At 45.6% G+C, this 27,530-nt stretch overlaps 1 protein-coding gene across 1 annotated transcript in view; it reads left to right on the top strand.

The window, feature by feature from the left end:
* The window catches only part of DNAH14 (dynein axonemal heavy chain 14), a 439,459-nt gene that overhangs the window by 402,832 nt on the left and 9,097 nt on the right, over positions 1 to 27,530 (top strand). Inside the window, 4 exon segments of the mRNA XM_029912981.1 lie at positions 10,865 to 11,062; positions 16,222 to 16,421; positions 18,704 to 18,891; positions 22,546 to 22,742. Coding sequence (XP_029768841.1) covers positions 10,865 to 11,062; positions 16,222 to 16,421; positions 18,704 to 18,891; positions 22,546 to 22,742 — 783 coding nt within the window.

Raw genomic sequence — 27,530 nt, 5'->3', positions numbered from 1 at the left:
TCACGCCCATGCCTAGCTTATACTGTACTTTGATTCTAAGTTTGTCTCCCAGGAACTATTCAGTTTCTGGGAGACAAAATCCCAATAAGTTTAAAATAAAAAGTAAACACTCCAGGGTCAGGCCTGGGAAGAACCCAGTGATCACGAAGTATTTATAAATGTGTCTGAAAAAGAGAAGATTATGGAAGACCACCATGTATCATTTTTCCCTAGAATACAGGAAGGGTACCCCATATCCCTTCTAATACCACTAGTGCAGGAGATCATGAAAACTCTGTGGAGAAACAAAGACTCCATAATTCCTGAAACCAGCAGGTAATTGTTCTTCTTTGATCACTGCACATGTGGATCCCACTCGTGGTGTGTTGGGCACCCCAGCACAATAGTTTGCAACATTTTCACTAGCAGTGTGTAGTAGGGGTCGCATTCACACTCCGCATACCCTTCCCAAGGGTATAAAGAGCCTGAGACCCTAATTTCCACTCAGTTCTTTGCAACCACCCTAGGCAGAGCAGATGGAACAACATCAATATCCCTTTTATAGTTCTTTGTTGCTTAGATAGGATGTTACTTTTTAGTAATTGGAACTTAGTATTCACTAGCGTTACTGTTACTCTCGTTTTTAAAAAGGTACATTTTAATTTTGTTTTTTATTCTCAGGCAGTAGGTTTTTAGTTTAGATACAATAGTGCTGAGCTCTATTATGATAATTGAACCTACCAATTTACCCTAATTGTGGACTCAACTGTAAAAAGTATGTGAAAGTTCATAAGATTTCACAATAACAAATAATAACAAATGTTGATGGGAAACAGTACAAGAGGGAGACTGAATTAGTCCAAACTAAAAGGAGGTTACTGAGCTTCATCATAAGCAGCTTGATACCCTCCACTTCAGAGGCCTATATAGCCTTACCTGTTAATGAGGCTGTTTTAGATCCAGCAAAGATTGTTTGGCAAACACTAGCTTCCATTCCCCCTACATGTAAAAGAGCAGACAAGAAGTACTACGTCTCAGCAAAGGACTCAGAGTTTTTATTTTCCCACCTCTCACTTAACTCCCTGATAGTAGATGTGGTGAAGGAATGTGGTAGGCAGCACCATGGTAAATCAACACCTCATGATAAAGATCACAAGTGCCTGGACCTATTAGGGAGAAAGTCTTACTCCTCAGCCTCTCTTCAGTTCAGAATTGCCAATTATCAGGCCTTGATGGCAAAATATAACCACATCAGCTATACCAAACTCACCTCCTTTGTCGACCACCTATTGGCAGAACACAGGGAGCAGTTTCAAGTGATTGTGGCAGAGACCTAGCTATTGGCCAGAACAATGTTGCAAGCCTCCCTCGATGCTGCTGACACCGCCACTCGTTCAGTTGCCACAGCAATGGTAATGAGAAGAGCCTCCTGGCTCCAGCTCTCTGGTTTCCCTTAGAAGGTTCAAACCATGGTCGAGGAACTTCCCTTCAACGGTTCTAAATTGTTCACGGATTTGATGGATGAGCCTCTGTGAATATTGAAGGATTCCAGAGTGACTTTGCATTCTCTTGGCATTTATACCCCCTTCATACAAGAGAAAACTCGGCAAGTCCCAGACAGCACAGAGATCCCACCCAATCCAATTCCTCCTCCCTCAGAGGGCAAATGAACCACAGGCGCCGAGTTTTCAAAATGCTGGGGGGTGCTTGACCCCAGGCCCCACCCCCACTCCACCTTTCCTCCAAGGCCCCACCGAAGCTCTGCCTCTTCCTGCTCCACCCCTGCCCTGCCTCTTCCCCCCATTCAACCCCCGCCCCACCTCTTCCTGCCCAGTTCCGCCCCCTCCCCCAAGTGTGCCACGTCCTCGCTCCTCTCCCCTCCTCCCAGCTTCCTGCCTGCACACTGCAAAACAGCTAATTGTGGTAGGCGGGAGGCGCAGGGAGGGAGGGACGGGGAGGCGCTGATCTGACCGCGGGGCTTCCGCTGGCGGGCGGAAGGTGCTGGGGGAGAGAGCTGATGGGGGGCCGCCAGTGGGTGCTCTGCACCCACCATTTCTTCCCTGTGAATGCTCCCGCCCCAGAGCGCATACGGAGTTGGCACCTATGATATGAACCACACCTAAGAAGGCAGAGGTTTCAGAGAAGGAAACTATCCACTTCTCAGCCTTCTGCCTCACACCCATCCACTTCCAAACAGCAATTCTGATGTGTCTGTTGAGAGTGTGAACTACAATCCTCATCCTCTCCTCTGCACCAGTTCACCAGCCTTCCTTCCTTCGGCAAACACCTTCACCACTTTAGGCGAGCCTGGGAGTTAATCACTCTAGACAAGTGGGTCTTGGAGATCGTTTCCACAGATTATTCAATACACTTAATTTAACTTCACTTCCCCCTTCTCCATCCCTCTTCACGGACCTCTCTAATGACAGCATGCTTCGCCAAGAAATAGACACTGTCTTATGTTTGGGCGCTCTAGAACCAGTCCCCATGCAGCACAGAGGGAAGGGAGTTTATTCAAGTACTTCCTGGTACCAAAAAGAGTGGAGGTTGGATACCCATCCTAGATATGAGACTACCTATGTGAAGGTACGGAAATTCAAAATAGTGATGCTTGCAGCGATAATTCCTTCACTAGAGCAAGGGGATTGGTTTTCAGCCCTCAACCTTCAAGACACTGTTGGCTTAGTGTGATGGGGTGGACTAGGCTCTGAGGCCCCCTGCTGGAGGCCTTGTGGCCCTGCCACACCCGCCCCAGAAAAGGGCAGTAGAGAGGTCCTCCAACCTGCCTAGAGAGGCTGTGAGGGAAGCAGCTAATCAGGGCCCAGCAGGCTACTATAAGAAGAGCTGCAGGGCCAGCGCAAGTTCAGTTCCTTGATAGAGCTCGAGAGGCCTGGATGGTGTGTGGCTGGCTGAGGGAGCTGCAGGAACTCAGATGAGGTGGTTCTGCCAGAAGCTGGGGAGAGCGAGAAGGAGCCCTAAGCCGGTTGCAGGGATTCCATCAGGACAAGGCCCTGAAGTAAGGGTGAAGATGCCATGGGGAAGTGGCCCAGGGAATTAGAGCAGCAGTGCAACTTGGATAAAGGGACACACTGACAGCTGCTATCTACAGGGTCTCTGGGTTGGGACCCAGAGTAGTGGGTGGGCCTGTGTCCCCCCAACCTCCCCATTAGTCACTGAGGGAAGTGGCCTAGACTTTGAGGCACCCCAAAGGGGAAACTGAACTGCAGTGGCCCAGCTGAAGAGCTGGGGCCAGAAAGGCCCTGAGAGGACGAACACATTGCCTTCAGGGAAGGAGCCCTGAAGCACTGCTGTATTCCGGAGCAGGGACAAACTGAGAGAAGCATTACAGAGGGCACTGAAAGAGGTCCCTGTAGACAGACTGTATATGATTTGGCCAGAGGGCTGAGTCACCGAAGACCCACCAAAGAGAGAAAGTGAGTGTGCAATCACATGCACTTGGCCATGCGGTGCTCGCGAGAGGTGAGTCTGCCCCTGTTATACTTTGAAATTACAAATTGAAGGCACAAAGACTGTTAGCAACAATGCATATTTCCACATCACTATCCATCCATCATTCCATCCATCCATCTATCCATCCCACAAATGGTTCCTCCACTTTGTTATTGGCCAGGATTACTTCCAATATTGAGTGCTCCCCTTCAGCCTATCATCTGCCCCAGCGGTTTTTTCGAAGATTATATCAGTGGTAGCACAAGAAAGAAACTCCACAAGAAAGGTCTCTTCCTCTAATTGGGTCTACAACTGAATATACAAAAATCAACATTGACCCTGGAACAGAGCCCAAAATTCATAGGGGCACAATTCAGTTATGGCAAGAGCCTACCTTTCTCAACACAGGTTCGTAGCCCTCGCCAACATAGCAAACACGATTCAACTCAGTCCACAAACCATGGTCAGGAACTGCATTCAATTACTGAATCACATGTCAGCCACCAACTTCATGACACAGTACACCAAACTTCGAATGCACTGCCTCCAAGGATGGCTCAGAACCATTTACTTGCTCACCAGACACAGTCTGCATAGGCTTCTTTCCATACCTGCCTTTGTGAAACAATCTCTCAATTGGTGGAAGAACCATCACAATGAATGCACAGGAGTTCCATTCACACAACTTTCCCCAGTGGTCTTATAACAATGGATGCCTCTCTGTTAGGGTGGGGAGTGCATCTAGAAACTCACATGATCCAAAGCAAGGAGATGATGCTACATATCAATCTCAAGGCGGTCAAATGTGCCTGTCTCCTATTCCTACTGCTAATCAAAGGCAAGCACATAAAAATAATGATGGACAATATATCATGCACATTTTACATTAACCTCCAGGGGGGAGCAAGTTCCCCATCCCTTTGCACCAAGGCAGTCAGAGTTGGAAGCATATAAAACCGTATTACGTATCACAGCGGCCTGTCTCACAGGTATCCAGAATATTACTGTGGATGCACTCAGCAGACACTTCTTCCAAGACCATGAATGGGAAATAGATCCCAACATATTATATCACATATTCCACCAATGGAGCACCCTCCAAATAGATCTGTTCACCACAGAAGTAAACAAGCAGATTGGGTTGCCAGTCCTTAAGGGATGCTTTTCAACTTCAGTGGTCATCAGCCTACTGTACGTGTTCCCTCTGACTCCTTGAATAGGCAAAACATTGCTCAAAACAAAGAAAGAACAAGGCCAAATCATCCTAATAACCCCCACTTGGCCCAGGCAAATGTGGTTTCCTTACCTCCTACATGCCGTCCGATCATTCTCCACAACACTCCCTGTGACAGGTTGGATCACAGAAACCCCCTTGGGAACTGCCAACTGATGCGCCAAGACTACTTCTGCCCCTGCTTTCCCTGACAGCTTGGGACTCCAGCACCCTGTCTTGTTGAGCCAGTCAGCTTCAGCACAGACACAGAGGTTGGGCCACACCCATCTGCATTTCACTGAAACTGAGATGCACTCAGCTCAGGGGCTTCTTAGTTAACAGAGACTTTCCCAGTGCCCAGTGTTCAGCCTTTCTGGGCAATTTGCAACTTGTATAGTTCTAGATTTTTCTGATCTTCACTCTTACTTATTTTGCTTCCTTTTCTGTCCCTATTGCCCTTACCCGAAATAAGCAAACAGAAAATAACAAACCAGTAACCACCTTGTCCATTCTCCAGCCACCACACTTAAAATCACTACCAGTATCTCAAAGCAATCAGCTGTGCACAGACCCTGCTCGACTACGCCACTGTGATGGGTTGGATCACAGAAAACCCCTTGGGAACTGCCAACTGATGCGCCAAGACTACTTCTGCCCCTGCTTTCCCTGACAGCTTGGGACTCCAGCACCCTGTCTTGTAGAGCCAGACATGCCAGTCTGCTCCAACACCGACCCAGAGTCTGAACCACGTGCCCCAAAGCTGCAGACTTAACTGAAAGCCACTTAAGAAGTGTTCCTGTCTATAACACCCAGATGCCCAACTCCCAGTGGGGTCCAAACCCCAAATAAATCTGTTTTACCCTGTATAAAGCTTATACAGGGTAAACTCATAAATTGTTCGCCCTCTATAACACTGATAGAGAGATATGCACAGCTCTTTGCCCCCCACCCCCAAGGTATTAATACATACTCTGGGTTAATTAATAAGTAAAAAGTGATTTTATTAAATACAGAAAGAAGGATTTAAGTGGTTCCAAGTAGTAACAGACAGAACAAAGTGAATTACCAAGTAAAATAAAATAAGTCTAAGAAAACTGAATACAGATAAAACCTTACCCTTAGAGGAATTCCAGTAAGCTTCCTTTTACAGACTAGTCTCCTTCTAGTCTGGGTCCAGCAATCACTCACACCCCCTGTAGTTACTGTCCTTTGTTCCAGTTTCTTTCAGGTATCCTTGGGGGTGGAGAGGCTATCTCTTTAGCCAGCTGAAGACAAAATGGAGGGGTCTCCCAGGGATTTAAGTAGACTTGCTCTTGTGGGTGGAGACCCCCTCCTCTCTCCTATGCAAAGTCCAGCTCCAAGATGGAGTTTTGGAGTCACATGGGCAAGTCACATGTCCATGCATGACTGAGTTTCTTACCAGCCAAGCCACATTCCTGGGAAAGCTCCAATGTGGATTGGCGTCTTCGAGTTCATTGTTGGCTTAAGTGGTTCTTGATTGGACACTTAATTTGCACATTCCTTCTCAAGAAGCTGACCAAATGCTCTACTAGGCTAGTTAAAATCAAGCAAGTACACAGCCAATATTCATAACTTCGAATACAAAAATGATATATGCATACAAATAGGATGAATATATTCAGTAGATCATAACCTTTACATAGATATGTTACATGGCATATGTAATATAAAACATTCCAGTTATGTCACACATACATTCATAAGCATATTTCCATAAAGCCTTATGGGGTGCACCATCACACTCTCCACCTCCTCTCCTAAAACCGCGGGACGATTCTTCACCCCAATTTCAAGATTCTTCGTCTCAAAGCGTGATTAAGCGAGGGCTTACTGGGGTAGAGATAACCTGTTCAATCAATGTAAAAGGAGTGCTACTACACAATGGTAAACAATCTACTTGCTACATGTATTGTCAGAAATGGACATATTTTGTCCGTTGGTGTGGCCATAGACAGCATTCACCAATGACTGCATCACTTCCAGATATACTAGATTACACCTGAGCCCTAAAAACTTCCGGTTTACTGATGAGCTCGATAAGAGCCCACCTAGTAGCCATCAGAGCCTTTCACACACCCCCATACAGGGCTATTCCATCTTTAGCCTCCCAACTACAGGATGGTTCCTCAAAGAGCTTGGAACTCTACCCAGTGGTCCAACGTCCATCTCCAATATGGGACCTCAGTCTGGTCCTTAAATGCCTCACAAGACTTCCTTTGAACCTCTGGCTTCTTGTTCACTACTCCATCTGTTGACAAAGACAGCATTCCTGATAGCCATCACGTTGGCATGACAGTTTGGTGAGCTACAGGCCCTGATGGCATATCCCCCTTTCGCAGTGTTTTTTAAGGACAAGGTCATGCTTCAACCTCACACCAAATTCTTACCTAAGATCTCTTCTGCATTCCACCTCAGTCAGACAATTCACTTGCCTGTCTTCTACTCCAAACTGCATCTGAACCCCCAGGATGTAGTACTGCATACTCTGGATGTCAGAAGAGCTCTAGCTTTCTATCTAGACAGAACAAACCCCTTCAGAAAGACCGAAAAATTATTCATCTTGATAGCAGACAGATCAAATGGGTTGGCAATCTCTAGCAAGAGACTTTCCAAATGGATTTCACACTGCATTAGCTCCTGTTACCAATCTCACAACATTGAGCCACCCTAGCTCATATGCACCTATTCAACAAGGTCCATCGCGCCTTCCTTAATAACGTACCAATCATCGAAATATGTAAAGCTGCCACTTGGGCTTCTGTGTGTACGTTCTCTGAATACTATGCAATCACCCATGACTCCACTCTGACATGATATTCAGCTCGATTGTACTCTCTGCTGTACTGGATTCAATTCAGAAGCCCCCTCCGCCTTAGAGGGTACTGCTCAATAGTCATCTAGAGTGGAGCACCCATAGGGACACACATCTCGAAGAACCACATTTACAGCACAGGGTGAGTAACCATTTCTTATCTCATCAATAAAAGGATTGTCATCATCTGATTCCTCTTTAGACTTCAGCAGGAGGCCTTCACTGAAGAATAGAGCAAGTCAGCAACAAGAAAACAATAACAGTAAAGGCAATACAAACTAGCTTTATTATGAATGTAAAGATTTAAGTCCTAATTACTTTCCTTGGTATTCTCCAAGTTGGGTGAATGTGTGTCATCCATAAGATCCTCAACTGTGGCATATTGACCCCCATGATCACAGTATCTACAACATTCAGGATGAGTTCCCCACAATACATGGAGCATACATGTAAGTCACTTAATTCAAGTTCTTGAGTGTCACATCATTCTCCTCCTTGGATTGTGGAATCAGAAAATCAACAGAATTATAGTGATAAAGATTTCCCTACCTACTCAACTGGCGATGTGCCAACCAATCACTCTCCAGCCTGTTCCTCATTTCCTCTGTCAGGATGCTGGCTAGGTCCATCACCCCAATCTCCAGCTCAAGACATGGCCCTTTGATGGTTCCAAAGCTTGGAAATGACCTGTTCCCAGTATGTAAAGGTGATGCTGTTACATAGCAGGAAGCAAACTACTTTCACATATATGTTCAAAGGTGGAAGCGATTCTAACTCTGGTGACTTGAGACACATTACTTCTACTTCTACATCCTCTCCACTACCACTTGTGTGAGATTACATCCTAGAACTAAAGATGTCAGGATTATCTCTAAACTCCATAAAGGTGCATCTCGCAGCCATCACTGTCTTCCATCATAAGATAGAAGGTTGTTCTGTTTTTGCTCATCCTTTCACAAGAAGGGTTCTCAAGGGAATGAGTAACCTCTTCCCGCAAATCAAATGGTCTACATAAGCATGGGATCTCAACCTTGTCCTCAGGTGCCTTACAAGGCCTCCCTTTGAACCCATGCCCATCAGCTCTCTTCATGAAAACCACATTCCTAGTGTCCATTAGTTCTGCTCGGAGAGTGGCAGAGATTGGGGCTCTAATGGCGTACTCCGCCCCCCCCCCATTTATAATCTTTTTCAAAGACAAGGTTACACTATGACTGCACCCCAAGTTCCTACCAAAAATACCTTCAGACTTCCATATAAACCAGCTTATCCACTTGTGAGTTTTCTTTCCAAAACCACACCGGGACAAATGGGAGGCGACATTACATACATGATGTCAGAAGAGCACTAGCCTTCTATTCGGATAGGACTAAGTCCTTCAGGAAAGCTCCCAGACTATTTCTCTTCACTGCAGACAGATCTAAGGGATCCTCAATCGCTAAACAAAGACTCTGTAAATCGATATCAGACTGCATTACCTATTGCTATAGTTCTCACAACATTCAGCTTCCTCCTAGAGGATGAACACACTCCAGATCTCTCTCCACTTCCATAGACTTCCTCAAAAACATTCCAGTCACAGAAATGTGCAGAGCAGCGACTTGGACATCTGCTCATACATTTGCTGAACATTATACAGAATCAATGTCCAACGCTATATTTGGCTCCACTGTCTTATCCTCAATTCTAGACTCAATTCCTAAGCCCCACTCCTCCATTGGGGCACTGCTGCAGAGTCACCTGCAGTGGAGCACCTATATGGACACTACTCGAAGAAGATAAGGTTACTCACCTTGTGCAGTAACTGTGGTTCTTCAAAATGTGTGTCCCTGTGGGTACTCCACTACCTGCCCTCCTCCTGCCTGCTTTGGAGTTCTTACCAATGAGCTCTGAGATAGAGAAGGAACTGAGGATGGTTTGCCTGCAAAGCACTATGTAGTCCTGATGCCGGACAAGACGGGGAGAGAGCAGAGTCAAATGGACACTGCTACCTAAAATCTCTGATCTGAGGCGCAGGAAGTGCAAATACACCTACAGTGGCACACCAATAGGGACACACATCTCGAAGATCCACAGTTACAAGATGAGTCAACTTTTATTTATTTTAATCTGTTTTTATAGTTAGTATGCAGCTAGTAGGGTGCTCTTGAAGGATTCAAATATATCATGAGGTTCTGATAATGATAAAGCTTTTGATACGGTCTCCCACAGTATTCTTGCCAGCAAGTTAAAGAAGCATGGGCTGGATGAATGGACTATAAGGTGGATAGAAAGCTGGCTAGATCATCGGGCTCAACGGGTAGTGATCAATGGCTCCATGTCTAGTTGGCAGCCGGTATCAAGCGGAGTGCCCCAAGGGTCGGTCCTGGGGCCATTTTTGTTCAATATCTTCATTAATGATCTGGAGGATGGCATGGATTGCACCCTCAGCAAGTTTGCAGGTGACATTAAACTGGGAGGAGTGGTAGATACGCTGGAGGGTAGGGATAGGATACAGGGGGACTTAAACAAATTAGAGGATTGGGCCAAAAGAAATCTGATAGGTTCAACAAGAACAAATGCAGAGTCCTGCACTTAGGACGGAAGAATCCCATGCACTGCTACAGACTAGGGACCAAGTGGTTAGGCAGCAGTTCTGTAGAAAAGGACCTAGGGGTTACAGTGGACGAGAAGCTGGATATGAGTCAACAGTGTGCCCTTGTTGCCAAGAAGGCTAACAGCATTTTGGGCTGTATAAGTAGGAGCATTGCCAGTAGATCGAGGGGCGTGATCATTCCCCTCTATTCGTCATTGGTGAGGCCTCATCTGGAGTACTGTGTCCAGTTTTGGGCCCCACACTACAAGAAGGATGTGGAAAAATTGGAAAGAGTCCAGAGGAGGGCAACAAAAATGATTAGGGGGCCGGAGCACCTGACTTTTGAGGAGGGGCTGTGGGAACTGGGATTATTTAGTCTGCAGAAGAGAAGAATGAGGGGGGATTTGATAGCTGCTTTCAACTACCTGAAAGGGGGTTCCAAAGAGAATGAATCTAGACTGTTCTCAGTGGTGGCAGATGACAGAACAAGGAGTAATGGTCTCAAGTTGCAGTGGGGGAGGTGTAGGTTGGATATTAGGAAAAACTTTTTCACTAGGAGGGTGGTGAAGCACTGGAATGGGTTACCTAGGGAAGTGGTGGAATCTGCTTCCTTAGAAGTTTTTAATGTCAGGCTTGACAAAGCCCTGGCTGGGATGATTTAGTTGGGGATTGGTCCTGTTTTGAGCAGGGGGTTGGATTAGATGACCTCCTGAGATCCCTTCCAACCCTGATATTCTATGATTCTATGATAACATAACCACAAGAGTCAAGTTAAAGTAACAATACTAATGCTTAATTTCAATCTTTTCCTCCAAAGGTTTCCATACAGATGTTGGGGATGCTTCTGGCAAACCAAGAACAGATTCCTTGGCAAGCAATATGTTATCTTACTGGAGAGATAGCTTATGGAGGTCGTGTGACTGACCACTGGGACCGTCGTTGCTTGCTCAGCATTCTGAACAATTTCTATAGCCCTGTTGTACTGCAGGAGGGTTTCGCTTACTCTAGTGATGGGGTAGGAAAAATATTTTTTCTCTCACTATTCTCAAGTGTTGTAATAAGTTGTACCTTTATATTGCATATTTAAAATATTTTCAGCCTTATAACTTACTGAACTTCAGATTATGGGCGTCCAAATCTAAATTTTGAATGGCAATTAATTGTAAAACTTTACTATGGCACAGAAGGCTCTCGTCATTCAGATTAAAATTATATACATGCATCTGTATGTATTTTTGGGAAACAGTTGGTGAAATATAGTATACTTAGCTGCATTGATCTGAATTACAGTGGTACACTTTGATTACCATACTTGTATGATTTTTTGTAAATAAAATAAGAGCTCAAGGTGCATCTCTATGGTCAAAATGCACCCCTGTCGTTTTATGTAGTTGCATGTGACTGACTTAGTGGCAAACTTCTGGAAATGGGCAACAGAAGGATTTATTTGCACACTGTTAGCTCCTGGGTCCTGTTTTGCTGTGGTACCAATAACAAAATGACCCCCCTCGTTTTTTTAAAAAATCATGTGGAATGATGTTTAACTACAAAGGGGTATTGAAAAATGGCACAATGTGGTAGTGAGATTACAATCACACTTTAAAATACATTATAATGTCTCCATTTAGTAGTCAAATAGATGCACCAGGATATGAAATGGCATTTGATCCTTTTAAGACCCTCTAGCTAAGCAGCGATACAGGCACTGACTCAGAAACAGTTACCCCTGAGGAACATGGGAATTTATTGTGAGTAGAGATTAAACTAAAGGCTGTTTATAGCAAAACCAATGTAGAATTTTTTTTAAAAAAATTGATTCTTCAAGGGCTTCTGTGAATTCCCATTTAGGAGATTTTGCACCTCTAGCATGGAGCTGCAGAATGATAGGAAAGAGTTATGTCCATTAGGGAGTGCAGGAGCACTCTTGTGCTAGGATATCATCGGCTCCCTCGACATAAGGGAGTGCATCCCCGACCATCTCAGTTCCTTAGTCACCAAGAGCTAAATGGAACTATCTGTTGTGTCTGCAAGATAGTTAGCCTGTTTTCTTCTGTTATTGATTATTTAGAGAGTGAATGGTTGGGGTAATTTGCCTTGGATTATTCCCAAGGCAATGTCAGGTCCCAAACTTGGTAGGGGATTCAAAAGGTATGCAAACTGCTCAGCCCTCATTCCTGAGACTGATACACATGTTCAGTGTCTAGTGTGCCAGGGAGAGGCTCATGTAGTGTTACAGTGCAAAATTTGGCATGCCTTCACTAATTGGATAAGGAACGACAGATGGTGCAGGTGCCCTTGGCTTCCTTAACTTTAATCCAGACTGTCCTAGCAGTCCTTCAGAAATTTCAAAGTCTGCCTCTTCTGCCGAGGTCTTCCATTAATATCCCATTGCCTCAGCCTTGGTGCTGCACACAATACTAGGCCAGACATCAATCTCCCCAAGACATATATCTGCTGGGGCTGAGCTTCCTGCCCAGCATCTCATCACCACAGGCTCTATCAAAACAGACTGCTCCGGCACTGCAGTCTACACTGGTATCAGCATTGGCACTGAAAACTGCCTTGGTGTTCTTAGAATAGACGCTGACACTACAAATAAAAGACAAGCGTCCAGATCTCCTCATTGGAGAGAGATATTTGTTAAAGATTATAATTTAGAGAAGCTCCCTCATAACAGCATTATGAATATAGGAATTTTGGGACATGCCCTGGTGGCAGGGATGGAGAACACAGGGTATGTGTGTACCATGGACACTCCCAAGTTTTCTACTAAAAGTTTATGCCTTTCTCATTCAGTGGCTTGTTGTTTAATGACCCCCAAGTTCATTATATCATGTCAGAAATGCCAAATGAGAAAGAGACTACAGTAATTTTTAGGTTAATTCTGTGTTTGAAACTAATAACAGGAAAGAGGAGCACGTGGAGCAACAAACAAAGAACAACAAAGGCTTTTGTACGTATTTTATGAGCACAATAATAGTTTGATACATTTAAGAAGGGAAGAAAGCCAAAAATGGATATGTTGCAAACTCCATCCAGTCTGCAATTGTCAGGCAATGTTGCAGAGAACTGAAAAAAATTCTGAAAGAGATTTGAATTGTATAGGGGCAGAGATGAAAAGTGATAAAGTGAAATCATCTGTCTTTTTGCATATTGTTGGGGAGGAAGGATTGGATATTTGTAACAACTTTAAGCTTGAAGAAGGTGAAAGCATGAAGTTAAGTAAAATACTGACCAAATTTGAGGAATGAAACCTTAGGCGCCAGCTCCAGGACTGGAGCACCCACGGGGAAAAAATGGTAGATGCTGAGCATCCATCGACAGCTCCCCTATTAGCTCCTCCCCACCTCCGCCAGCATCTCCTGCCTGCTGGCAGGCCCCGCAGATCAGCGCCTCCCCCTCCCTCCCCGCTCCTTCCACCCGCTGCAATCAGCTGTTTCGTGGCATGCAGGAGGCTGGGGAGGGGGAGGAGCAAGGACATGGCGCATTGGAGGAAGGAGATGGAACTAGGCAGGAAGAAGCGGGGTGGGGGTGGAGCAGGGTCGGGAAGAGGCAGGGCATGGGTGGGGCCTTGGGGGAAGAGGTGGAGTGGGGGCAGGTCCTGGGGCAGAGCTGGGGGTCCAGCACCCAGTGGCACTTTAGAAAGTTGGCACCTGTGAATGAGACCTTTGAGAGAAACATTTTTTACATGCACACAAAAAAACTGATGATAGAATAGAGCAATGTGTCACAGAATTAAGGAGGCTTAGTGAGACCTGTGACTTTGGTGAGCTGACAGAGACTCTGGTCAAAGATAGCATTAAAGACAATGTTTTAAGAGAGAGACTGCTCCATGAAGGAGATTTAACTTCAGAAAAATCTCTCCATATATGCAAAGCAGCAGAAACTGAAAGCACAGGCCAAAGAGCTGAATTCACTAGAAGGGGTTATTCACACACTAAATACAAAAGAATATAGCCAGAAAAGGTCAGATCAAAAAGTGCAACCACCCACTATGAAAGCAACTGCTGGGTCGAGAGTGAATACAGATTATGTGGAAAGTGTGGATCACAGCATGGCCCCAAACGGTGTTTTGCCTTTGGAAGCTCTATCATAAATGCTGCAGATTCCAAATGTAGAAAAGTCAAGAACGTGTAGTTGAAGACAACCTGGTTGAGGAGTTTTACATAGGTGTGCTGGAATCAAGCAAAACTGATGAGAGGGACTGGATACTGCCAATGACAGTGAATGAAACCATTATTCTACTCAACCTGGACACAGAAGAGCAGGTTAATATTCTGTCTGAACAAGATTATGAGAGACTGAAAATAAGACCAAAACTGGGACCAACAAAAATAAAAGTAACTGGTTAGTCTGAAATAAACATACTAGTGGAGGAGAAGTGCATTTCTAGCATCAAATATGAAAACACTACATATAGGCTCCCATTCATTGTAGTACCAAAGGATGTGACCAGTATCTCTTGGCTTAAAGACACATTCTGAGCATGACTACACAGTGACTTAGTGCCTGGCAAGTCAGCTTGCTGCACGCTAACTCGCCATGTGGACACTGCTACAGTGCACTCCAGGACTTTTACTACTGCCTCTATAGATTGTCTGAGATAGGATCCTGTGTAGAGATTTGCAAAGCAGCAACATGGAGTTCGGTTCAAACTTTTATTTAGCACTATTTGTTGGATTTGGCATTGTGTCCCATTGCTTGGTTTGGTAAGCTGGTACTACAGTTCATTTTTGCCTAGAATTCCTCACCTACCATCCTCTGATGAGAGCATTGCTTGCTAATCTCCTGTAAGGTGGAATGCACAGAAGCCCTCAAAGAAGACAGAAGGATTGGTTACTTGTAACTGTTGTTCTTCAAGTATTGCCTGAGTTCATTCATACTTCGCACTTGCCTTCCTCTCTGCCTCAGAGTGCTTTGAAAAGCAACAGAGGGTCCTGTGGCATCTTTAAGACTAACAGAAGTATTGGGAGCATAAGCTTTCGTGGGTAAGAACCTCACTTCTTCAGATGCAAGCTGCACTTCTTGCATCTGAAGAAGTGAGGTTCTTACCCACGAAAGCTTATGCTCCCAATACTTCTGTTAGTCTTAAAGGTGCCACAGGACCCTCTGTTGCTTTTTACAGATTCAGACTAACACGGCTACCCCTCTGATACTCAGAGTGCTTTGTATTTCTGGACTCTGCGGGCTCGGAGAAAGATCTGAGGTGGTCAGGCAGGGGAATATTCTGTTATGAAAAAGCGCATCTGCAACCCCCAGCAAACATGGCTTTTTACATAGTTCCCCAGCTCAACACTAGAGGGGCTAGAACCCATAAGTGTGAATGCACAGAGACAACGCTTGAAGCACAATAGTACTAATAAGTAAAAATTCTCTGCACAGCTAAGGGTAGCCCCCAGAAGGATCTCTTGTATTGCTACCTCTGCTACTCAGAAGTTCTAGGAAAAATCAGGAAAGTTAACTCTGATGCAGAAACAATTGAATTACTAGCTTAGAACTATCTGAACAACACAGTGACAGCATTAATTTAAAATAGTTTTCTTACTGAATTTTAAAAATAACTAACATATATATAAAAAGCAAAAACACCTGTAACTTGACATAAGTTTACAGTGCTTGTGGAAGGAGGAGAATACTGAATTCTCTCCATGTCTTCTTGTTCCCTTTTTGTTATTTTAAAGGAAGGTGAATTGATTTCTTTTATATTAATAAACGATATTTTGGCCCATATATAAACCTTATGAATAAATTATGCTGTTTATTCCTTTGTGTGTGTTTGTGTACATGTATGCGTGCATGCATGCATATACATATAGAGAGAAGGATGGGGGAAGGGATATATGCTATTTTTATATAAACAGTACAGAATGATTTGCACTCACAAAAGAATCCCACCACCACCAACACATGTATAAATGCATGTGTTAATCAGATAACAGCTCAAGCAGGAGGGTATTTGCAATATAATTCCATTCTTCTTCAAATTGGCTTTGTGTCTATTCCCACCTGTAAGGAATATCAGGCACCACTGACTTTCAGGAATCTTTTAGAAAAGCAGTCCCTGTTGGGACCATATAAGCAACCTTGAAGAAAAGTTACTTATGTGTAACCTTTTTTGCACTAACCAGCCTTTCATTAAGTAGGGAAATAAAATGTTTGTCATTTATTTTGCAGGTATATCGACCCGTGTCTGCCACAGATAGCTTACAAGACTGTAGAGCCTATTTAGAGTCTCTGCCAGACACTGATTCACCAGAGCTATTTGGAATGCACGCCTGTGCTGGAAGAGCATTCCTGGAATCTCAGGCACAAACCTTTATTGATACTATTGTCAGTATGCAGCCAGGAATCAGCATGGACACCCTGATCATCAGGTCAGTGTTTTAAAAAGAAACTGTTTTGGTGACAGAACAAAGCAGAATCTATTACCTAAAAGAGTTAGGAAGTTATTTGTTATGCTTGCCCACAATTTTAAAGCTTATTTGCATATACTTAACTCTGATTTACTAAATGAGTAAAACAAGGGGAGTGAGGTAATATTTTTTTATTGAACCGACTTCTGTTGGTAAGAGAGACAAGCTTTTGAGCACCACAGAACTCTTCTTCAGGTCTGGGAGAGGTACTCAGGACTTGTCTACACTTAAAACACTGCACTAGCACATCTGTGCCGCCACTGCAGCCATTGTAGTGCTTCAGTGAAGACACTACCTATGTCAAAGGGAGGGCTTCTCCTGTCAGTGTAGATAATCCAGCTCCCCAGGAGGCAGCGGCTAGGTCAATGGGAGAATTCTCCTGTCAACCTAGCACTGTCTAAACCGGGAGTTAGGTTCATTTAACTGCCTCGCTCAGGGGTGTGGATTTTTCACACCCCTAAGCAACATAGTTATGCCAACCTATTTCCTAGTGTAGACCAGTGCTTAGGGCATGTCTACACTACAATCTTAAGTTGACCTATGTTAGGTCGACTTACAGCCACCTCAGTAATTACTGCGGTAGCTGATGTCCACACTGCCCTCCTTCTGTCGGTGGTGCGCGTTCTCACCAGGAGTCCTTCCACCGACTGAAGAGGGGCAGTGTGGGGGACTGAGAGCCAGGGCTCGCAGCTCCACGTAGCAAACCACCAGGAGCCCAGCTGCCCCCTGGGGCTTCTCACCTCTGGCAGGGAGATCTGCACCTGGAGTCTGGTCAGGTGCCATGCTTCCAGAGGGGAACTGAGAGCATGGGGGGCAGACGGATTCCCAGCAGGAAGATCTATGCCCAGAGTCCAGCTGGCTGCCATGTTCCCAGTGGGGAGGCAAGAGCCATGGGGGGCAGCCGGGCTCCCAGCCAGGAGTCTTGGTGCAGCTGGCCTCCCAGCGGGGAGCTGGGACCTGGTGGGGCGCAGCAGGGCTCCCAGACGGGAGCTCAGGTGGCAGCCCAAGCCAGGAGTCTGGGTAGCAGCCTGGCTTGGAGCGGAGACCTGGTAGCAGCCCAGCTGGAAAGCTGGGCTTTCTTGTCAATTTCACAGCTCCAGTGGAGCCATGAAATTGACAAGGCAGCCGACGTAGGTAACGTAGTATCTACACAGACACTTCATTGCCCTAACTACACCGACATAAGCCCCTCACAATATAAACAGACTTTAGTCTCCTCAGTCTTAAAAACCCACCCTTGATCTCACGTTGCCTGTGCAACTATTGATTATTCTTCCTTCTCTCCTTCATCTCAAAACTCATTGAATGCCTCATCTTCAACTGCTGTATGGATTTGGTCTCTTCCAGTTCCATCCCTAGACCCTCTGCAGCCTGGATTCTGACCTGTATACTTCACTGAAACTGCTCTCACCAAAGTCTCTAATGACCTATTCGTGGCCAAATCCCAGGGCCTGTACATTTAAATATTCTCATCCTCCTTAAATTCTTGGCTGCCTTTAACATAGTCAACTATGCTATTCTTCCTGAAGTCTTTTCCTCCCTTGGCTGTCATGATTCTCTCCTTTCCTGGTTCTCTAATTCTTCCTTCATTGTTTTATTTGGTGGAGTCTCCTCCCTTCCAACTGTTGTGTTCTCTGCAGGGTTGAGTATTACTGCATAATTCCAGAGGTCTTGCCACATAATTTAAATCTAATCTGCTGCATAGTAAAAGAGACCTTGTCTAGAAAAGAAAATGAGTATCTTCCTGGCCGTATTTTAGATTTACAGGCATCATTGTAACCTAAATTTCAACCCCCGACTGGTCTGTTTCTGATATATGGGTACAGTATTCTGTTCTTTGTGTATTGTGCAAGTCAAATATATTCTAGCTCCCATAAAACAACCACTAGGAAAATGATCAAATGTCCATGTAACTAACTTGCTTAGTGAAATGGCTATTTATCTGTAATTCCTAGATACTTGTACTGCTTTGTCAGGAATCTGCCTTACTGCATAGATCGTTGACTCTTCCCCGGTGTCATGTTGAAAGGACCATTCTTTTGGAATATCCCCCACAACCTAACTCTTCATACATATCCACTCATCTAACTATAGAAACCTGCTAGAGATGGTCTAGAAATATTAGAATATGCCCATAAACCACAAGTGGAAGTGGGGAGATTAGATCATCTCCTTTTGGACCCCTCCAGCTCTGACAATTCCAGAATTATAAGTCTTACCCTTTTTTTTTTTTCCCCTTCCAGTGGTGGAAAGAGCCAAGACGAATTAGTACTGGAAATAGCTTCTGACATTCTAAGACAGCTGCCACTCACTGTAGAGGAACAAGATACAGAACTGACACCTGGAACTGAACATTCCTCCAAAATGAAAATCACACTGGGAAGCTTACTGTCAGGCCCCATTTGGGCTGCTCTTGCAAAAGCTACTAAAGGTCAGAACAACGGTTTACATAATGTTTAATTAGAAAGAAACTTTTATTTTCACAAATTAATCTTTTATTTTAAAATATTCCTTCTCTGTTTTTAACATTCTATCGCAGTTTCTCTCCTCATTCATAACATGCCCCCCACCTATGGAGCCCTCACCAACCCCAAGTAAGAAACTTAAAACTTCTGCTTGAATCTCATCTACCAAAAGTTGCAATTCAGAGTCCCATTCTGGTGCCCTGGCACAGAAGAGCAAAGTGACACCAAACACTCCTAAGGACCATGCTGCCCCTGGTACGGTTCAGGTGCCATATGTTCCAACAGCATCTTCAGCACTGAAACCTTCGGCACCTCATCCCTGGTACCACTCACAACCTCCTCATTACCAACAGACATTTTCAGCACCAGATGTTTTGATGCTGTAGATTCTGGCATTGAAGCTTTCATGGTACTGGCCCGTCTACCTGTAGATTTGGTACCGGAGTCTCCTCTATTGGAGTACTTAAGAGATGTCATCTCCAAGCAGCCTGTGTCTCTGCCTGCATCCAACCTGGTACCTTTGTGTAGACCTATACCCCAGAGAGGATTGCTCCACCCCGGAGGAGGTTTGCTATTTTCATTGTCCTCTCCAGATCACAATAGAGACTTCTCTCCTTCCTGCCCCCACTCTCCACCCTGGGTGGTGCCACAGGAATCCAGCAGATCCTCCAGAAATGACTCCATTAAAGGACATAGAAAGAGGGCAGGTATTCTCAAAGAACCTCCATTTTGTTATCCTCCCAGATATCCCCTTGTTCCCTGATGAAGCATTCAATCCATCTTTCAAGGTTCTCAGGACAAATTCAGGGGTTCTTCTTTGAGGAGTGTCCCTGTGGTGCTCCATTTCAGGTGTTGGTGCATCCCTGTGCCTTTGATTGGAGAATTTCAGCAGCCGTTCTCATCTGGGTCACGCATGCACTCTCCCCATCTTGCGCCATTGTTGGTGCCTATCTAGCACTATGCGACCAGACCCCCCTCAGTTCCTTCTCAACTGTCCTCGGCCTGAAATGGAGGTCCCAGCAGTGTTAAAACTGATAGCTATACATAGATTTTCGAGTAGTCTTTAGCACCCTAGTTAGGTTTACTTATCTCTTTCTCCCTGTTTATTTTTTCCTTTCCCTTTTTACTCTGAGTTTGAATACCCCTTAGCTTATTAGAGATCACCGTTAGGGTTGAACCATGATAACTCGAGCCATGCCCGGTTCACCGGGTTTCAAGCGCTGCCTTTCCTGCTGAGAGGTGACCCGGTCTCAGACAGACACTCTCAGTGTGTCTGATGCCTAGGGGAGACACATGGTCCTCAAAATTGCTCTCACTGCATTAACCTGAAACCTCGCAACAGAAAGGATAGAGACCTATGTCTCAAACTTCTGTTAATGGAGAAGTCTCTGTGCCCAGCATCTGATCCAGGTCCACAAACTCCCTCCCCGCCCGGATAGTGTTCCCCAGCAACTTCACCCAGTTCATAGTGGAACGCTCACTCCTCCAAAAAGGCAGTGAGGAAAAGGGCTTTGACTTCTCTGAAAGAGCTGCCAAAAAAGATGCACTCCCCAGTCCAGCTGAGTACTTATGAGGCACTGGGCTCATCTGGTGCCATGCATACCGTGAAAGCCAGTGACCCTAAGTGGGCAGGCTCGGAGTCAAGAGGAAAACAGAAACCTACCTCTTCCTCTATGGCACCAACAGAGCTGCCACAAGATGCGGCACCAATACACTCTGCCCAAGTTCTGGTGTCACCTCCTGTCCCGACAACGCAGAGCGCACAGAGGCCAGCACTGACAACCGCGACTACAACAGCATTGTTGGCACTGACCACCTTGGTACTGAAACCATCGGCACCACACTTCTTCTTACATCAGGCAGACCTGCATGTCTCATCGACACCTGAATCGTCTTTTTGGCACCGGTGTTTCCCTGGCACACATGGCACCGCGTCAGCTCACTCCACCTCTGGCCCCTCCATTCTCCAGCGAGAAAGAAGATACTGAGGAGGAGGGTGTCTTCTCATCTCAGCACTCCTTTTCTATTCAATCTACTACAGTGCTGGGTCCACCTATACAGCCTAAAATCCATCACAGGGCTGACACCCAGACCTGGTATGGCCCCCCCATGGATGCGACCGCTTATGCCATTCCCCACTCAGTGACCCTACTGGGACCCATGGGGGGCATACAGGAGACAGTACCCCTGAGCCCATATAGGGAGAGGCTTAGCTCTCCCACACCACACTCAGTTTCTGCACATATTGGGCACGTGTGGACAGCACATCTTGCAAAACCTCACTTAGTGCAGGGTAAGTAACCATTCTTCCCAAGCTCTGATGAAATGTTAAATCAACTTTCTTGTAACTAAAAAGTCCTACAGAGACATTAGTTGAATAAGCCTATGTTACATGGATCAGCAACTCACTATAGCTATACCAGTTATGCTCTTGAACAAATTTTAGGATATTATCTTACTTTGGGCTAATGTATAATATAAGGGAGACATCTAACTATGACTGTCAATTTTTTCTAGCCTTTGATGTGCAATAGGATGCCAAAAACACTGAGAATTCTTCCCTGTCTTTAATGTTAATCTGTGGAGGAATTTTCTAATCTGTATTGCTCAAACATTTGGTCAGTGCTTTAACCAAAGGCTGACTCATATCTAGCTCTAGATTCATGTGTACATGCATGTGAAATCCCAAAAGAAAACACCGTTGTAGTTTAAAATACTTGTTGGCATATTTGAGAATCCCCTGGGTCCACATTTATGTTTCAGTCCCAAAGAATTTCAAGTTTATCTGAGCTCCACCTCATTGATCTGCTGCAATGATTTGGCTGAAAGAGTGTAACAAAATAGAAAATGTAACAGTAAATAAATTCTAAATCTGTTGCTATTGGACTATATTCATAATTTTATCCATATTTTTAAAAACGAGAATAATAATTTTTTAAAAGGCCCAAAACCTGAAGTCCATATTTACGCCTTAATCGGGCAAACTTCCCAGTAATTTCAGTTGTAGTCTTGTCCAAGTAAAGATTAAGTGTTGAGCAAAGATTTCAGGATTTGCACTATTAATAGTTAAGAGAAATTCAAAATCTGAAAGAAAAGCAAATTCCTCTCAGAGGATTATGCTGCTAGATTTGAGAACTTCTATAAACTTGGAAATTCGCACATTTGACATTCACTTGTTGCTCTAATGTGTTGAGCCTGCTGGTCTCAGACAGTGTTACAGATACAGTGTACTGTGGAAGCCACATTCACAAAAGTGAATACACAGGGAAAGGATGTTTTCCTTCTTTGCTGAAAAAGAGAAGTAAATTACCTTGATCTTCCATTTCCCTGCCTCATTTAAGTGAGGATCACAAAGCATTGAGACAAAAAAATGTCTCAGACATTCTGAGTGTCATTTATGCATCTTACTTCAAACCTGCAGTTGGCTGATAGAAGACTTTTGATAAAGTTAATGATAAAGTTCTCTCCCACTACTTCATATGGTGCAAAGTGGCTTGTCCTTAATTCAGCATAGGAGAGAAACTAAGGCAATATTTGAATGTCATGATAATGAGCAGCTCCTCCTCACTTCTCTATGGGAGGAAAGCTCCATCTGATATTACTCCTTTTTCCTTTACCAGGATATGATCCTTTTATCAATTCAGCTTTGTTAACTGTTCTTCGCCAGGAGATTGACCGATTTAATCATTTATTGTCTGTAATAACCATATCATTGCATTCACTTCAACGAGCTATGAAAGGAGAGATTATCTTCACTACAGGGTTAGAAGAACTTTATAACTCAGTTTTGAAGTCCAAGGTGCCTGAGTTCTGGCAGGTAAGATTAAAGCCTCTTAGGGCTGGTCTACACTGGGGGGGGGATCGATCTAAGATACGCAACTTCAGCTACGTGAATAACGTAGCTGAAGTCGAAGTATCTTAGATCGACTTACCTGGGGTCCACACGGCGCGGGATCGATGGCCGCAGCTCCCCCGTCAACTCCGCTACTGCCGCTCGCTCCGGTGGAGTTCCGGAGTCGACGGGGAGCACGTTCAGGGATCATCCCCGATAAATTGATCGCTACCCGCCGATACGGCGGGTAGTGAAAACGTAACCTGGGTTTACATGTGCAGGTATAGATAGATGGATCGATCGATTGATCCACCTTAAGTACTGAGGGACTCTTCCAAACAGGCTTTTACTAGAGGATGATTCAATTCAGGCAGCTGCCTAGGAGGAGGGAGGGAATTTTTGTTCTAAAATTGTGGCCCTTTTTTCAAACCAAAAAATTGTGTGAAAATTTTTCACTTTTTTCCTTTCTACCACTGAATGCAATAAAATGACTCAGGACTAAGAAGTCTTTTTATTTTATTTTTGGATGTTTGTTGCTTGTTGGGGGGGGAAAGGGAGTGTTGGTTTTGTCTTTGGATATGTCTACACTACGAAATTAGGTTGATTTTATAAAAGTCGATCTTAGAAAGCGATTTTATACAGTCGATTGTGTATGTCCCCACTAAGCACATTAAGTCGGCGGAATGCATCCTCAATACCATGGCTAGCATTGACTCATGGAGCGGTGCACTGTGGGTAGCTATCCCACAGTTCCCGCAGTCTCTGCTGCCCATTGGAATTCTCGGTTAAGCTCCCAATGCCTGATGGGGCAAAAACATTGTCGTGGGTGGTTTTGGGTACATGGCGTCAGTCTCCCCTCCCGCCATGAAAGCAACGGCAGACAATCATTTCGCGCCTTTTTTCGTGGGTTACCCATGCAGATGCCATAGCGCGGCAAACACGGAGCCCGCTCAGCTCACCGCTGCTGTTGTGAGCATTGTAAACACTTGGCGCATTATCCTGCAGTATGTGCAGAACCTGGGAGACACCAGCATGAGGACGATTGTGAGGAGGACATGGACACAGACGTTCCTGAAAGCATGGGATGTGACATTTGGGGCCGTGGGGCAGGTTGATACAGTGGAACTCCGATTCTGGGCTCGGCAAACAAGCACAGACTGGTGGGACCGCATAGTGTTGCAGGTATGGGATGATTCCCAGTGGCTGTGAAACTTTCGCATGCGTAAGGCCACTTTCCTGGAACTTTGTGAGTTGCTTTCCCCCACCCTGAAGTGCAGGAATACCAAGATGAGAGCTGCCCTGACAGTTGAGAAGTGAGTGGTGATAGCCCTGTGGAAGCTTGCAATGCCTGACTGCTACCGGTCAGTCGGGAATCAATTTGGAGTGGGCAAATCTACTGTGGGGACTGTTGTGATCCAAGTAGCCAATGCAATCACTGACCTTCTGCTAGCAAGGGTAGTGACTCTGGGAAATGTGCAGGTCATAGTGGATGGCTTTGCTGCAATGGGGTTCCCTATCTGTGGTGGGGCGATAGACGGAACGCATATCCCTATCTTGGCACCGGACCACCTTGCCAACCAGTACGTAAACCGCAAGGGGTACTTCTCAATGCTGCTGCAAGCACTGGTGAATCACAAGGGACGTTTCACCGATATCAACATGGGATGGCTGGGAAAAGCGCATGACGCTCGCTGTTCGAGCACCTGCAAGAAGGGACTTACTTCCCAGACCAGAAAATTACTGTTGCGGATGTTGAAATGCCAATAGTTATCCTTGAGGACCCAGCCTACCCCTTGCTCCCATGGCTCATGAAGCTGTACACAGGCAGCCTGGACAGTAGTAAGGAGCAGTTCAACTATAGGCTGAGCAAGTTCAGAATGGTGGTAGAATGTGCCTTTGGACATTTAAAAGCTCGCTGGCACTGCTTGCTGACTAGGTTAGACCTCAGCGCAACCAATATTCCCATTGTTATTGCTGCTTGCTGTGTGCTCCATAATATCTGTGAGAGTAAGGGGGAGACGTTTATGGCGGGGTGGGAGGTTGAGGCAAATCGCCTGGCGGCTGATTTTGAGCAGCCAGACACCAGGACGATTAGAAGAGCACAGCTAGGCGCGCTGCGCATCAGAGAGGCTTTGAAAACCAGTTTCATGACTAGCCAGGCTACGGTGTGACAGTTGTGTGTGTTTCTCCTTGATGCAAACCCGCCCCCTTTGTTGATTTTAATTCCCTGTAAGCCAACCACCCTCCCCCCTTCAATCGCAGTTGGCAAAGGAAATAAAGTCACTATTGTTTTTAAACCATGCATTCTTTCTTAATTAATTAAAAAAAAAGTGAGATAACTGACAAGGTAGCCCAGGTGAGGTGGAGGAGGAGGGAAGGACAAGGCCACATTGATTATTGTAGCCACACTACAAATAAAAACTGTTTGAGTGACAGCCTTCTGTTGCTTGGGCCCTCCTCTGGAGTGGAGTGGCTGGGTGCCCAGAACACACACACACACACACACCCCCGCGTGTTCTTGCACATCTGGGTGAGGAGGATATGGAACTTGGGGAGGAGGGCAGGTGGTTATACAGTGGATGCAGCAGCAGTCTGTGCTCTTGTTGGCTTTCCTGCAGCTCTGTTTGCTCATTGTGTCTGTTTGCTCCCCCATTAGCCTCAGCATTGCCTCCTGCCTCTTCGCATCACCCTCACTTAATGCTTTCCTGGCCTTTGCCACTGAATGCCTCCATGCATTCAGCTGTGCCCTATCAGTGCGGGAGGACTGCATGAGCACAGAAAACATGTCATCGCGAATGTGTTTTTTTCACCTTCTAATCGGCGATAACCTCAGGGATGGAGATAATAGGGGGGAGCATAGAAACATTTGCACCTGCGGGGGGATAAAAGGGAGAGTAAAATTTAAGATGATGCATTTCTGAGAACAAAAGGGAGACTCTTTCACAATTCACATCAGACAGCACGTGCTTTAGGTACAAGGTCGCATTTTGCCTTTTATATTGAGCACGGTGACACATCACACACGGCTGGGCAACAGAATTCGGTTTCCAGGCAGCCATGGTAAGCCAAAGGGTACGCGGGGTTGGCCTCTTCCACGTTCATAACATGTGGGAATGGTTTCAAACTGCAGCGCCATCCTTGCCCACAGCAAGCAATGCTGGTTGGGTTTGCCATTTAAAAGGAGGGGGCTGCGGTTTTTGGGTGCACACACCTCCCCCCACCCCACCGCGTGGCTATTCTCTGGGATGATCCCTTCACCTCTCCCCCCACCGCGTGGCTATTCTCAGGGATGATCCCTTTTAGCCAAGCGGAAACAGCCCAGCATGAACGGGGTCCTTTTACTGTTCCCTTACAAAAATTCCCCTATATCAACCAGGTGACCATGAATGATATCACGCTCCTGAGGCTAACACAGAAAGATATAGACTGAATGTTGCTTGAATGCGACCAAAACCCAAGACCATTTGCTGCCATGCTTTGTGCTGCAATGATTCCACTGGCTTGGCGTGGTAAAGTGTCCTACCGTGAAGGACGAACTAAGGCAGCCCTCCCCAGAAACCTTCTGCAAAGGCTTTCAGAGTACCTCCAGGAGAGCTTCATGGAGATGTTCCTGGAGGATTCCCGCTCCATCCCCAGACACATTAACAGACTTTTCCAGTAGCTATACTGGCCACGAATGCATCCCAATTCTTCAGGGCAAATCAAACACAATTGCTTTTAAACCCTGTACTGTAGTTACAAATGTGCACTCACCAGAGGTGCCTTCTCCGGCTTCAGGGTTCGGGATCCCGCCTTGGGAAGGTATTGGCTCCAGGGTGATGAAAAGGTCCTGGCTGCTGGTGAGAACGGATTCACTGCTTGCCTGCTGCGCATTCTCCTCCTCCTCTTCCTCATCCACAAAATCCTCCTCGCTGTTGTGTGAGACTCCCCCCTTGCAGGTGTCCACGGACAGTGGTGGGGTAGTGGTAGGATCCCCTCTAGAGTGCCATGCAGCTGATCATAGAAGCGGCATGTATGGGGCTCTGACCCGGAGCGACCGTTTGCCTCCTTTGTCTTTTGGTAGGCTTGCCTGAGCTCCTTAACTTTCACATGACACTGCTGTGTGTCCCTGTTGTAGCCTCTGTCCACCATGCCCTGTGCGATTTTGGCATAGATATTAGCATTTCTTCTTTTTGATCAGAGTTTGGCCTGCACAGATTCTTCTCCCCATACAGCAGTCAGATCCAGTCTCCTGTTCAGTCCATGTTGGCGCTCGTTTGCGTTTCTGGAGGGACTGCATGGTCACCTGTGCTGCTGAGCTCGCCACGCTGATCAAACAGGAAATGAAATTCAAAATTTCCTGGGGCTTTTCCTGTGTACCTGGCTAGTGCATCGGAGTTGAAAGTGCTGTCCAGAGCGGTCACATTGGAGCACTCTGGGATAGCTCCTGGAGGCCAATACCATCAAATTGCCTCTGCACTACCCCAAATTTGACCCAGCAAGGTTGATTTTAGCGCTACTCCCCTCGCCGGGGAGGAGTACAGAAGTCAATTTTAAGAGCCCTTTGGGTCGACGGAACGGGGTTGGTTGTATAGATGCATTGCTTATAAAATCGACCTAACACGGCTAAATTCGACCTAACCTTGTAGTGTAAACCAGGGCTTTGTTTTGTGGTTGGTTGCCTGTTTTTGGAAAAGTCACAAAGAATTAAACTCTCGCTCTCTGCCACTGTAACTTTGCAACAGTTGGAGAAAGGTTAAAAAGTGACATTTACTAGAGTTACAGTTTCATTTT

Source organism: Terrapene carolina, unplaced genomic scaffold (assembly GCF_002925995.2).
Source record: "Terrapene carolina triunguis isolate 2854851 unplaced genomic scaffold, T_m_triunguis-2.0 Scaffold406, whole genome shotgun sequence".
NCBI lineage: Eukaryota > Metazoa > Chordata > Testudines > Emydidae > Terrapene > Terrapene triunguis.
This window is presented reverse-complemented; position numbering and strand designations above follow the sequence as displayed.